Raw genomic sequence first — 12,325 nt, 5'->3', positions numbered from 1 at the left:
TAGGAGGCGCGGACGCCTCGTGACTCGTGAGTTGGAGGTGCAGATGGAAGAGGAGGTCGTGCAGCGGAATCAGCCTCGTCGCAAGAGGAATCGAGCTGGCCTTGCTGATGAGCTCGAGTTCTTCATGGACCTCCGCAATACGCTGATGAAGAAGAAGAAGAGGTTCGATTCTTCTAACTCCTACCATAGTCTGGGCACGCAGAAGGGGCTTGGTTTTCTCGACAATCGTATCAAGGTGTTACGCAAGCGGATGGGGGTAACCGCCGGAACTGCCCACACCTCCCCCGCGATCTCTGATCTGACGGACCCCTCGGGGAAGCATATGGATGGTCTCAGTGATCTGAGTTCGACACTAGGAGCAGATCCAATTTCAGACGATGATGATGATGGTGCGAGTCAATTGCAAGAAAGAAGAAACCACCACATTTGCGGCTAGGTTTGCAGAAAACCACCAACTCGTTAATCCGTTGCAGAAAACACCGAAATTTTTTGTTAAGTCGTTGCAAAAAACACTGATCGGATGATTTGGCCCGTTTAATCACTTTCTTACAAGTGGGGCCAGATTATAAGGAGTTGACTTGGCAAAAAATAACACACACACCCCTGGATCTAAAAAACAAAAGCAATCAACCCCTCATCCTGCCCCCACGCGCACACCATCGCGGACAATCCCTACTGTCGAAGCAGCGTGAGCTCGGCTGGCACGGCGGCGCCCTAGCGCCGTTGTCGTCGTCGTTGCCTGCGGGGGCGAAGTGGTCGTCGTCGTCTGAGCCGTTGGCAGAGCACACGGTGAACAACACCCGGAGTGCGAGCCGCAGCCGCCTCCGCTCGCCACCTGCAGAACGCCTCCTGTGGCAGCCATGAGTGCCGCCGTGACGGCCTCGGCCCTGCGGCCGGCCGAACAGAAGACAACGGGCGAGGCGCCTCCCTCCTCCCGCACATCATCCCAACGGTGGAGTCAATCGAGGGGGCGTGCGTCATCTGGGATCTTCTCACGGCGCCGGCCAGGGGGATCCTCTTCCTTGTCCACGGCTGCCATTGCCGCCCGGAGAACTTCTGGCCGCCGTCCCAGCTCTGCCCCGGCCACGTCGGGCTGCCGGAGGGCGTCGCCATCACGGCCCGCGCGCTATGGATGCGGCGGTTCGCGGTGCAGCCATGGGCTCTGGCCGCTTCCTTGTCCTCCCCATGGCCGTAGCCCTCTCCGTCGCCGACGAGGGCGGCACCGTGCCGGGCGGACGGCAGGGCCAGGGCACGGCATCCCGCCTAGGCGCCACCGTGCCGGACCGATGGCACAACACGGCGGCGGCGGCGATGTTCCATGGGGAGGGGAAGGGGGGTCTGATTGCTTTTATTTTTTAGATCTGGGGGGCTGTGTGTTATTTTTTTTGCTAAGCCAATTCCTTACAATCTGGCCCCACTTGTAAGAAAGTGATTAAATGGGCCAAATCACCAGATCAGTGCTTTTTGCAACGACTTAATAAATTTTTCGGTGTTTTCTGCAACGGATTAACGAGTTGGTAGCCGCAAATGTGGTGGTTTCTTGCAATTGACTATGATGGTGCTGATGGTTCTGGTGACGACAAGGAAGAGGATGAGATGGAGTGTGGCAAGCCAGCCATGGAAGAGGATGGGGTCCAGAGGATCACCGGCTCCACACCAATTCCGGAGATTGATGCGGAGGCAGATGCCCAAGATACCGATGTATCAGAGAAACCTGATCCCATTCCCACCAACACAACGGCAAAAGCGTCCATAAACAATGAAGTCCTTGATGGAGCTGACACTGATTGTGTTGACGATGATGAGGTAGACAGAGGCAAATCGGACGCACAATTAGCCAAGGAGAAGAGGGTGATGTCTACCGAGAAGCTCATGTTTGAGTCCTTCCGTCGTGACTGGGAGGCTGCGTTTAGCCGACGCAGCGGCCACTTCCTTAACAAGAGTGAGTAGTAATTAACCATGTGGCTTTGTTTTCTCACTCTTGTTTAATTTAACTAGTTTACCTTCGACGGTTGTCCTTCCTTAACAAGGGAATAGGGGATTTACTCGGTTCATGTTAGATTTCTGACATCTGATTTACTTGGGTGCAGCGACAGTGAGTTCCATGCAGTTTACACACTTGGCACCTGGGCGCATCCCATGGGGCGCTGGCATAGAACCTGCCGTGCAGATCTTCTCTGTCAAGCTTACAGAGGTGAAAGGCGGCTTCAAGTTTCCATTGTCCGTGTATGGTGTGGTCGCTGCCCGTGATGGCGTGGACTACAACCGCAACCTTATCTTCTTTTGCGATAGGAGCAACTCCCAAAAACTTACTCAAAATGTACGGTTGCTGGTGTATTAATTTGCTCTCCATTTTCTTTTGGGGATCTTCTTGCCTGCCTGCCTGCCTGCGTCCTCCCTTGTTGATTATTAATTAATGCGGTGGCTGATATACATGATGATGCTTGTGCACGCAGGATCCTTATCTGCGCCTGATCGGCCCATCTCGCGCTGTTTTGTATGAGGACTATGTTAATTATGAGGTCCAGCTTATGGTGAAAGGCAGCGTCAAGTCTCAGGACAGGCCGTTGATCACGGATACATACCGCCAAATCCGATGCCGTATTGGTGTATCCACCATCTGCTTTCAGAACTGCTTCTGCGCGATGGAGTTACGCTTGGAGCGATTTCTAGGTTCGGTCCAGGCCACCATCATTGGCGTACGTGTCGTCAAAGACAATGGGGCGTGGCCTTTTGGACATGGTGTTCGGGTTGCTTGCTCCCCGGCATCACGGGAACTTATGGAGGACAGTGATGGTGAAATCAAGTATGTTGCTCAGCCTTCGTCTGCGGAAATCTTGCTGCTTGATTCAAAAGATGGAAGAAGACCTGCGGATTCAGAGGGATACCTTTATCTGTCAAGGCAAGTTGTTTCTGTAGAACCAAGCGGACAGCTGGAGGTTGAAATACAGGCCTATGCACCACCCGGCGTTCTCCCTGCAAAAGCTCAGGTCTGCTTCGAAGCCCAAGAATGCAACATAGACCGTGGTCGGTGTTGCCTCCTCGGTGCCGAGGTGGAGATCTCTGTTGCTTGGTCCCGTCTTGTTTCGGACATGGAGATGCTTGCGGGTGTTGACAGGGATTTTCAAAGGGACGAACCAGAGGTTGCGTTCACACAAGTGGGGCTGAATGGAGAGCCTGACATGGAACGAATCTTTTAAGAACTGCTTGGTATTAGCTTGTTGAAGTTCCTAATCCTATAGTAGTATTTCTGCATCGTGTTTAGTTATATATGTAAGGTGTCCAACTATGCCTTATGCTATGCATCTGCATCGGATTAGCTATATATATAACCTGTCCAACTATGACTGATGCACCAGGCAACTGTTTGTTTGGTTGTGTATCGACTGTGACTTTTAATATGCTGTTTGAAAGCATTTCTGTGTTGATTAATCTGCTATGGTCTGTTCTGTGATTAATTACTATACTTGTGGTTGCTGACTTGTATTATTATGGTAGCATAGCATGAGACTTCTACCTGCTGGCATGACACATTTGCTTGAAGAAACTGTTTATGCAGTAGCATTTTTCTTTTTCAGTTTATGCAGTCTGATTAAACAGAGACAATCTGGTTTTACTTGACGAAGCAAGTGAATCTTCTTCAGGTGCATGCATGACACACTTGCTTATTTGTTTTCATCATGCAATACAATTTTTCTTCCTTAGTTATCTGTAAACCGAAGCCATATAGGGCACACAACTGCTACAGTAATACACACCCTATTTAATCAGACAAGAAAGCAGGTAACAGCAGGTGTGTATTACTGATTTTATGGACTTGTATTGTACTGCTACTACCTGCTTTCTTGTCTGATTAAATAGAGTACAGTCAGTAGTCTGGTTTTACTCGAGGAAACAAGTGAATTTACCTCAGGTGCATGACGCCCCTTATTTGTTCCCATCAGGTGATTGTCTGATTAAATGGCGTCATGCAGTAAGTAGTCATTGTCATTTTTTCAGTCGTGTGTAAACTGAAGTTATCAGCTGGTGTGGTGTGAGATTGATCCGGGGCACATTTCGCAAATGCATTATGACCACAGGTGTTGCTGCATGCATGTATGGTTGGATAATGATGCCAGTTTAAAATTTCAAAACATAACATCTGCATGCATTGTTTCTTACCAAAGTATCTTCTTCATGGGTTTGCTGACACATGCAAGCCCTCACTCACTATTAAATTACCGTGCTAATCCTTGGGTATGCTCTATTGCTTTAGCCTCCTTAGTCCTTAATGATGTCAAGTTATGAAGGCCTCTGGATTGGCGTGTTAGAATGGGTTTCTGCTTCACACAGTTCAGCCAGCCTTCAGAATAAGACCACCTGAAGCATGGGAATGATGATTTTGCTTGTGTTGGCTAGTGGTGTTCATGATGACAATATATCTTCACAGCTCTCCATGCACGGTGGTTACGCGACATACGTATTATTATGCCTGATGCAAAGGATAATAATTACTGGTTATTTGATTGTACTGTTAGGCATACTCTGGAGACATTTGTCAAGATATGAAGTAGAGCGAAAAGGATTGCAGGACAAGAAACTGATTAGGAGGGATGGAATGGCAATGCTGAATCAAGAAGGTAAACATCCAGAGCTGGAAGAAGTATTTGAAACTCGGTTGAAGAATTAGAATTGTAGTACAACAATCTGTAAACGTAATCATCAATTTTCTAAAATGAATAACAATGGCATTTGATTTCCGTTCAAAGAGCGCACCGATCCCCAACTCAAAACCAGCATCTTATGGGTAAATTTAACTGAAACTGATACTCTTTTTTTTTTATCTAGAACAGAAGAGAACTGATACTTGAACTGCACAAATACTAGCATAGCTAACATTTCAGAATGTGTCGTCCCACAGCAAGATACAAGGCAAGCAAGGGAGAGACACCAAGATAGCATGGTAAAGGAACCTTGATCATTTTAACTGGAGTGGAGGCCATGCAAAGGTGCCATATGCATGCAGGTTAACATTGCAATTATATATGCTGATGGCCATGTGGTCTAGGCGGGTCATGTGGTGGTGGTCAGCATTTGCCTGCTTAATTTCTGGCAGGTCATTGCGGCAACCCGTATGCATCCAGCATGCCGTCTAACCTATTGCTACGCCAAGTCACCAGAGTTTGAGCGTAAGAACAAGACATTATTGTTTTGCTTTCATCCATACATTTTGTTAGCTAGGAAAGCAAGCACAAGACATTAATGGGAACAACTGGTTAGCAAATTACTTCCACTTTTGAGGCATAATAATAAGGGCATGCAAGTAGCAATAACCCCGAAACAAGAAGAACTATGCTGCAAAACCGAACCTTTGCGTGTAATATGGCTCCCGTTTCAGCTTCTTTGCCTATCTCTGTCGAGTAAAATACACCCACAGTGAGTACCTGTACTCTCCGTATAAAATCACTTTGGTCACTGTATTGTATTCTGGCAACTGCAAATTACGGTCCTTATGCTAACGTTGTTTGCTCAACATACGGTCACTTGCGCCCGAAACGTATGTATTTGCACAGCTGGAATGCGATTTTTGTAATTACACCCTCCCCCTATCCCTCTTCCCCCTCTCCCCCTCCCACCATCAAATCCCTAGCTCGTTCAGTCGTTCCCCATCGGCCGCGTCGCTTCGTTCCACTTCTGCACGGAGAGAAAAGAGGAAAGGGGGAGCGGAGAGAGCCCAGGCGATTGCGGGCGCGTTGCTTGTCCGCTAGGGTTTCCCGTCGCGGCGGCTACCATGACCGGCGGACGTGGTTCGTCGGCCGGAGCGAAAGACGACCTCGACTCTCGTTGGATGCTGGAGGAAGCAGCAGCGAGCCAAAGCCCTTCCTCCGTCGACCTGATCATGCACGGACGCCGGCATACGGTGTGGGCTTTAGAGCACTGAGAGGACCTTTCTCTAGTACAAGAGGACCGGGAAGGACGCACCTTTGGTGTACCAGTTATTGTGCCTACGGTAAACGCTGGGTAGCCAAGTGCGGAGAGGATAGCTGTTGAAAGCATATAAGTAATCCCTACAGTGTAATAGTGCACCTACATGCCTTCATCGATGTTGTTTTTTGACCGGAAGACCTAGAACTAACTATCGACATTATGGGCTATCCAGACACGTACTTCGAGAAATAGTTTATAAATGTTTGTTACCCGGTGCAACAAGATCCAGTTGGTAAGGATAAAATAATGTAAAAGGGGTGGAGTAAACCTGTTTTATTTTCTTTGAAACTAGTGCCCTCTTCCTCTGCTTGTAGAAAAGAGAGAAATAAATCAATCAAATTACGAGAAGCCTCATATTATTTTTTTAGTAGTCTTAGATTTTTCATTCTGATGAGCCCCACTTTGAGGAATTCATGGAATAATCCATTTTCATGGAATAATGAATTAAGGAAGAAAGGATATGAGTGTACCGCTTACAAGAAAAGATCTCATGATAGTTAATATGGGCCCTTTACTTGCTGAAGCACTTTTTGGATCTGTCAATTATGCTATGGCCGGTGTCCTACTCATTATGATTTGGTCGAATTGGGAGAAGCCGTAGGTATTATCGCGGGTCAATCAATTAGGGAGCCAGGGGCTCAACTAACATTAAGAACTTTTCATAGTAGCGGAGTATTCACAGGGGGTACTGCCGACCTTGTACGACCCCCTTTGAATGGAAAAATCAAATTCAATGAGAATTTGGTTCATACGTGAAATGATGCAAGAAGAGACTGCAACCCCGAGTTTGTGACGCATTTGTCACCCAAATGTCGTGGCACGGGCTGATCTTGGCTGGAGGGGAGCCTGATTGACTTGTGTAGCCGTTGTTGTGGGAGAACAGAATTTGTGGCAATCATGAGCACGATGACCAGAGTGGAAGCAGTTGTTGCACTTAATGGGAACGCGACAGTCCACAGCCTGGTGCCCTTTGGCAAGGCAGCGAAAGCAGCGACCTCCGAGCCAAGCAGGAGGTCTTCAACGATGTTTGAATGTTGAAGGTGAAAATGTCGGGCGTCGCAGACTACACCGTGACTGCACTCTTTCCCAACCTACATCATCATCTCCATAGGAGCTCACCAGCACCTCATCACCGAGCGCAGAACGAGGACCCCCTAGATGCGATAGTGGCCGAGGGGAGTCGGCAGGAGTCAGGGACGGCCCGACGTCAGCGGCCTTCAGTGATGACGAAGTGGCATTGACAGGAGGCGGGGACGGCATTGCGTCGGCAGGTGGTTTGGTGTTTTCCCTAATTAGAAATAACTAATCAATAATAGTGGTTCTTTCTTTTTGATCTGAACTGAGAAAGCACAGTTGGTTCTTAATCTTAAGATGACCCAAATTTTCTATGATTTGTGCTCATGCTGCTCTATGTTTCGTTTTAAAGCTTCTTGCTGCCTTTTGGGTTGCATTACTGCTCTATGTTTCATTTTAACACTTTATGTTTTTCTTTTCCTTCTTCTGGTCAGTTTCCACCTTTGCTCTTCCTTTATCTGTTTTTATGCTTCCCGGCCGCTACTGATTTGCAGACCTATGTGTTGCTGCCTACAGTTGTGCGTGCTTTATCTTGGCTGGTCGAAGATGTGTCTGTTGGCCTATTGTTTCTCCATTCATGGATTTATAGGTATAAAGTATTGCTTTATTGTTGGGGAAGCCTTAGATGGAGGGTATCTACAGTTTCAAAGCTACATCACATTGTAGTAGGAAAAATTGTTATACATATTGTTCAAAGCTTCATTTTGGCTCATTAGATAGTTTATAGCTTTGTCACCAAAGGTAGGTTTTTACATATGGGATTCTTCTTGTGGAAGTTGTATACAACCATTAGTCCCTAACAAAACAATGATTAGGGAACCTTGGTCATTTTTCTGAAACATGCCCATTTGCTATATGGTTCTGAAGTTCACAGATCATGTATTTGTATTATCGTATCTTTTCCCAAACCTTTGAGCATTTTTTACCAATATCTTTATTTTCTGTTGTAGCTTTCTCCTGAATCTACTATTATGAACCCATCAGTGACCCACAATGAAATCGGATTGAGGATTATGTTGTCTAAAACTTCTTCGGGTCTCCAAAATTGTAGTCTCTCTTACCCATCAACTCTTAAAAGGTGTTCACCTCGAGCATACAACCTTGCTGAAGCTACTTACATTGAGTTTATGCCGTTGTATCAAAACTTCAAAATTTGGATAAAATCTTCGGTGCCATCCTTTGTCTGCATGTAAATCATCGTACATATTTATATGACATATTAGACTCATTGAAAATTTGATCAAGCTTACGTCAGTAGAAAGTTAATAAGAAATTAACTGTTCCATTCATTTTTGTATCTTACACATGTGTGGTGCCCCACGTTCATGGCTCATACCTGATCTACATGAACTGAGAAGCGTTCTTTTCTTCCTCAATGTGCTGATATGCTCTTCATTGATATATCATACCCTTTTCTTTATTATTCACATACTTTTTGCTAACAAAATATCCTAAACAATCTGGAAAATAGATAGCTTGGATGATGTGCATGTTATTAACTTCATACATTATTTTGAGGAAGAGTTCAATTGATGTATCAATTAACTTAGCCTAATAGCCCTATTCAGGCTCTTTATGTTCTGTGATGAAATAACATATCAATAAACTTAGCCTGATAGCCCTATTCAGATTTCTTACACAAGTTTGTGTTTGGTAAGCTTAATTATATTCAAATACATGACTTGCAATCAAGGATCTATGTGATGATTTACTGAGCAATTAAGCATCGTATTTGGCACGCTGGACCAACGGGAAGGACCAGGCAATGTGTGCCAAGGCGCACTCCCTATCTTGTAGGGATGGGAGATGGGAGTGGGTGATTGCGCTGGTGTCTCTCCACCCAGATGTCACGTGCAGCTATAAGTTGCCAATTTCTTCTGCTTTAATTTGATTTTTTAATTTCGAATTTGATATCATATTTTTGTTGGTGCAGCGCAATATTGTTATTTCATTCATAGTTGAATGGCCGTCGGAAAAAAATAAAATTAGCATCGTGATGTTTGTTCTAATTCCGGCCGTGTATTTAGCATTTTTTTTTAGGCAAGTGTATATGACAAATGAAATGTTCATTTGCTTTTCATCTTTAGTGGCCAAACATACAGCAAATTAAAAACGTAAAATTCCGTAATTTCGGCCGTGTATTTGACAAATAAAATGTCCATTTGCTTTTCATCTTTAGTGGCCAAACATGCAGCAAATTAAAAAGAAAAAATTCCGTCGCCGGGACTTGAACCCGGGTCTCTCGGGTGAGAGCCGAGTATCCTAACCACCTAGACTACGACGGAATGATGTTAAACAAAAAACAATTCGCATACTAATCAGAGCGTTCATTGTACTGCCAAGCATAACATAAAGCTCAGTTTCCAGTTGTTGTGCTGGACTGTAAAATTGTGGTTTGATTATGGGATCAATAATAATTTCACATGCCAATCAGAGCGTTCGAAGATGTGCTATTTTCTCCATCGTGCACCTGTATGTATAGGCGAATGTTTTTTTTTTTTTTGGTCTTGTGATATGCCAAACTTAGCTTTGGAGAGATCCATCCAGTATGCCGTTTGTAGCACAAACCTTTGGGAATCCATTCAACATGGATTTTCAGTCACAGAGGCAGCAAAACAGATGCCCAGAACCAGGACCAGGAGAACGAGATGAGGACATCTCCCAACCCAAACCTCATCTAGAGATGGTATGTTCCCAGGATATCCACGCAGATCCCATCACCCGGCGCTCTACGCGGCTCTCCGCCACCGCGAAAAGACGGAGCCAATATAAGACGACGTTGATCGTCGTCCGCCCGACGCCGCAGTGGCTACCTGCCGGCGGGCGTGTGTGCACCTCGGTCGACCTCCGGCCGGAATCCCAACCCAATCTTTCCGTCCGCGGCATCGATCTGCCGGGATTGGGTGGGCTGTTCTTGCCTTTTCAAACCGGATATTGTGACCAGAGTATCTATTCTCATTATCTCTTTTTCTTTCTGCAAAAGCAACCGGTGGGTGTATGTTGAGGATATTCTGGCGTGTATGTTCTTTCTTCTACTATCTCTGAGTATAGTAGCTAGCTAGCTAGTATCCTCAACCATGAATATGCTAGCTGCTATCACCTTTGCATCCTGATATGGTGTATGATGCATTGATGCTGCAAAAAAGAAAGTTGATAGCATGTTTTTTGTCGGTCATGTATACGGTAGCCGTTGGCGACGCTGTCAGGAATCGAATGCCATCCGTTTTGTTTTGCAGCTACATAAATAGCCCTCCGTTTCTTACAGCCCCCGCCAACCAACCAAGCACAACGATTACCGCGCCTCTGCACTTGCATAGGTGACTCATATATACTGACGACAATGGACAACTCTTCAGATGCTCACAGGTGCATGCCCACTGCTCCGATAATCTTCTCCTCTGCCATGCTTGGCCATTTTCAATGCATGTTTTCATCTTTAATTTGTCAGATTATTCCACCAAATTTCAGCGCATTTTGTGCGTTTCTATGAAATGGCAAGTTGAAAATTTGTGTGTCCGTAAGATTACATCGCTATGTTTTTCTCTTGTGGGTACGTACGTGACTACATGTGCCACATTGCACGATCACACGTACTACTATACGTTTTCTTCTTGCTGACGATCGAGGAATTCTTGGGCAAATGCAGCCGTCACAGGTGCGCGGCGTGCTACCGGCAGTTCAACCGGATGGAGCACCTGGTGGAGCACATGCGGACGTCGCACCACTCCCACCACGAGCCTCGCTGCGGCGTCTGCGGCAAGCACTGCCGCTCCCTCGACGCCCTCCGCGACCACCTCGGCTTCGGCGCCTCCCTGCCCTCCAAGCCGGCCTGCGCCACCGCCTTCCAAGCCCACGGCTGCCCGCTCTGCCTCGCCGTCTTCCCCGCCTCCGCCGCCGTACGTGCCCACCGCTCGACCTGCAAGCTCTCCGGGGCGCCCCATCCTTCGTCGGTGCAGAGCCTCACCCGAAGCATGTCGAGGGTGGGCGCGCGAGGCGGCCGCGGCGCGGTGGCACTCGGGTGCAAGATGGTGGGCGGCGGGAGCGACGGCACGCTGGACGTGTGTGCGCGCGTCTGCGTCGTCGACGAGCACGAGACCATCCTCTACGAGAGCTTCGTGAAGCCGCTCATCCCGGTGACGCACTACCGGTACGAGACCACGGGCATCCGCCCCGAGCACCTCCGCGACGCGCCCACGGTGAAGCAGGCGATGAGGCGAGTGCAGGACATCCTCCTCAACGGCGAGCAGTCCTACTCCTACTCCTACTCCTCCCGCGGCGCCGCCCGGCTCCTCGTCGGCCACGGGCTGGAGCACGACCTCGACGCGCTGGGCATGGACTACCTGGCGCACCTGAAGCGGGACACGGCGACATACCCGCCGCTGATGAAGACCAGCGCCAGGCTCATGAGCAACTCGCTCCGGTATCTCACGCGGAGCTGCCTGGGCTATGACATACAGACCGGCGGCCATCATCACCCCTACGACGACTGCGTGGCCGCCATGCGCCTGTACAAGAGGATGCGCGCCATCAGCCACCTGCACCTGCACGGCCGGCCCAAGGACGGCGATGATGAGTCCACGGCCAAGGCGTTCCCGGCGTGGAGGCAGCGAGAGCTGGAGCGCATGTCACCGGAGGAGCTCCTGGCGATGTCCCAGCCCGACTACCGATGTTGGTGCCTCGACGACGACCGGCGATGCTGACGGCAGCCTGCTCCCTACGGAATTCGAATCTTGGCTGGCGCTTTTACTTGGTGGTGATGATGAAAAGATAAGAGAAAATAAAAGGATGGATAGTTGCCGTACCTTACAATTGACGTGCTGGTCGAATAAATCACAATTTTGTTTTGTTGGAAAGTAAGTTGCCTGAATTTCAAATTTGGGTCATTCGATTTTGTTTGGGAGGCACAACCGGGCACCTAGGGTGCCGGGTGAGCAAAGCGAGGCCCGGGGACGCCGGCAAGGCCTCGGCTAGGAATAATCCGTAGTTGGCGGAGACGAGTTAGAAGGTTAACGGGTGTAGATACGGGGACTGTCGGCATTAGAACTGGAGGTCGGCCGGGCTTGACAATTGATGAATAAATCAAAAGTTTTTTTCAAAATGAAAGATAAAGATTGTGACACTTGAAGTTTTAAAAATCAGTGTGCAATACATTACCCTAAGAGATGTCATACTTGACGGGCTCCGTGTGCAGAACTTCTTTTAGCTTCGACATGTCTCCCTCTGGCACCGCCAACGGAGAAGGGACCGGCTACACGTAAGTCGCCTGAAAAACTATTTTTGGGCA

The 12,325-nt window shown here is 47.8% G+C and overlaps 2 protein-coding genes and 1 non-coding gene across 4 annotated transcripts; 2 read left to right on the top strand and 1 right to left on the bottom strand.

The window, feature by feature from the left end:
- Window positions 1-484: 484 nt before the first annotated feature.
- Window positions 485-3,428, top strand: LOC125542612. Its single transcript, XM_048705697.1, has 3 exons — window positions 485-1,942; window positions 2,091-2,320; window positions 2,457-3,428. The coding sequence occupies exons 1-3, from the start codon at window positions 1,528-1,530 to the stop codon at window positions 3,198-3,200; spliced, it is 1,389 nt and encodes a 462-aa protein (XP_048561654.1). The 5' UTR covers window positions 485-1,527; the 3' UTR covers window positions 3,201-3,428.
- Window positions 3,429-9,253: 5,825 nt separating this feature from the next.
- Window positions 9,254-9,326, bottom strand: TRNAE-CUC. Its single transcript has one exon. It is a non-coding gene; the product is annotated as a tRNA-Glu (tRNA).
- Window positions 9,327-9,843: 517 nt separating this feature from the next.
- Window positions 9,844-11,894, top strand: LOC125542611 (RNA exonuclease 4-like). Of its 2 annotated transcripts, none has more exons than XM_048705695.1 (2): window positions 9,844-10,407; window positions 10,688-11,894. In XM_048705695.1, exons 1-2 carry the CDS (start codon window positions 10,382-10,384, stop codon window positions 11,739-11,741), a joined length of 1,080 nt encoding a protein of 359 aa, XP_048561652.1. In that variant the 5' UTR covers window positions 9,844-10,381; the 3' UTR covers window positions 11,742-11,894. The 2 variants fall into 2 exon arrangements, with proteins under 2 accessions (XP_048561652.1, XP_048561653.1); XM_048705696.1 differs by lacking the exon at window positions 9,844-10,407 and adding an exon at window positions 10,415-10,591.
- The last annotated feature ends 431 nt before the right edge of the window (window positions 11,895-12,325 follow it).

This window comes from Triticum urartu, chromosome 3, assembly GCF_003073215.2.
Source record: "Triticum urartu cultivar G1812 chromosome 3, Tu2.1, whole genome shotgun sequence".
Taxonomy (NCBI): Eukaryota; Viridiplantae; Streptophyta; class Magnoliopsida; order Poales; family Poaceae; genus Triticum; species Triticum urartu.
Note: the sequence above shows the minus strand (reverse complement) of the source record. Positions and strands in the feature narration are given on the sequence as shown.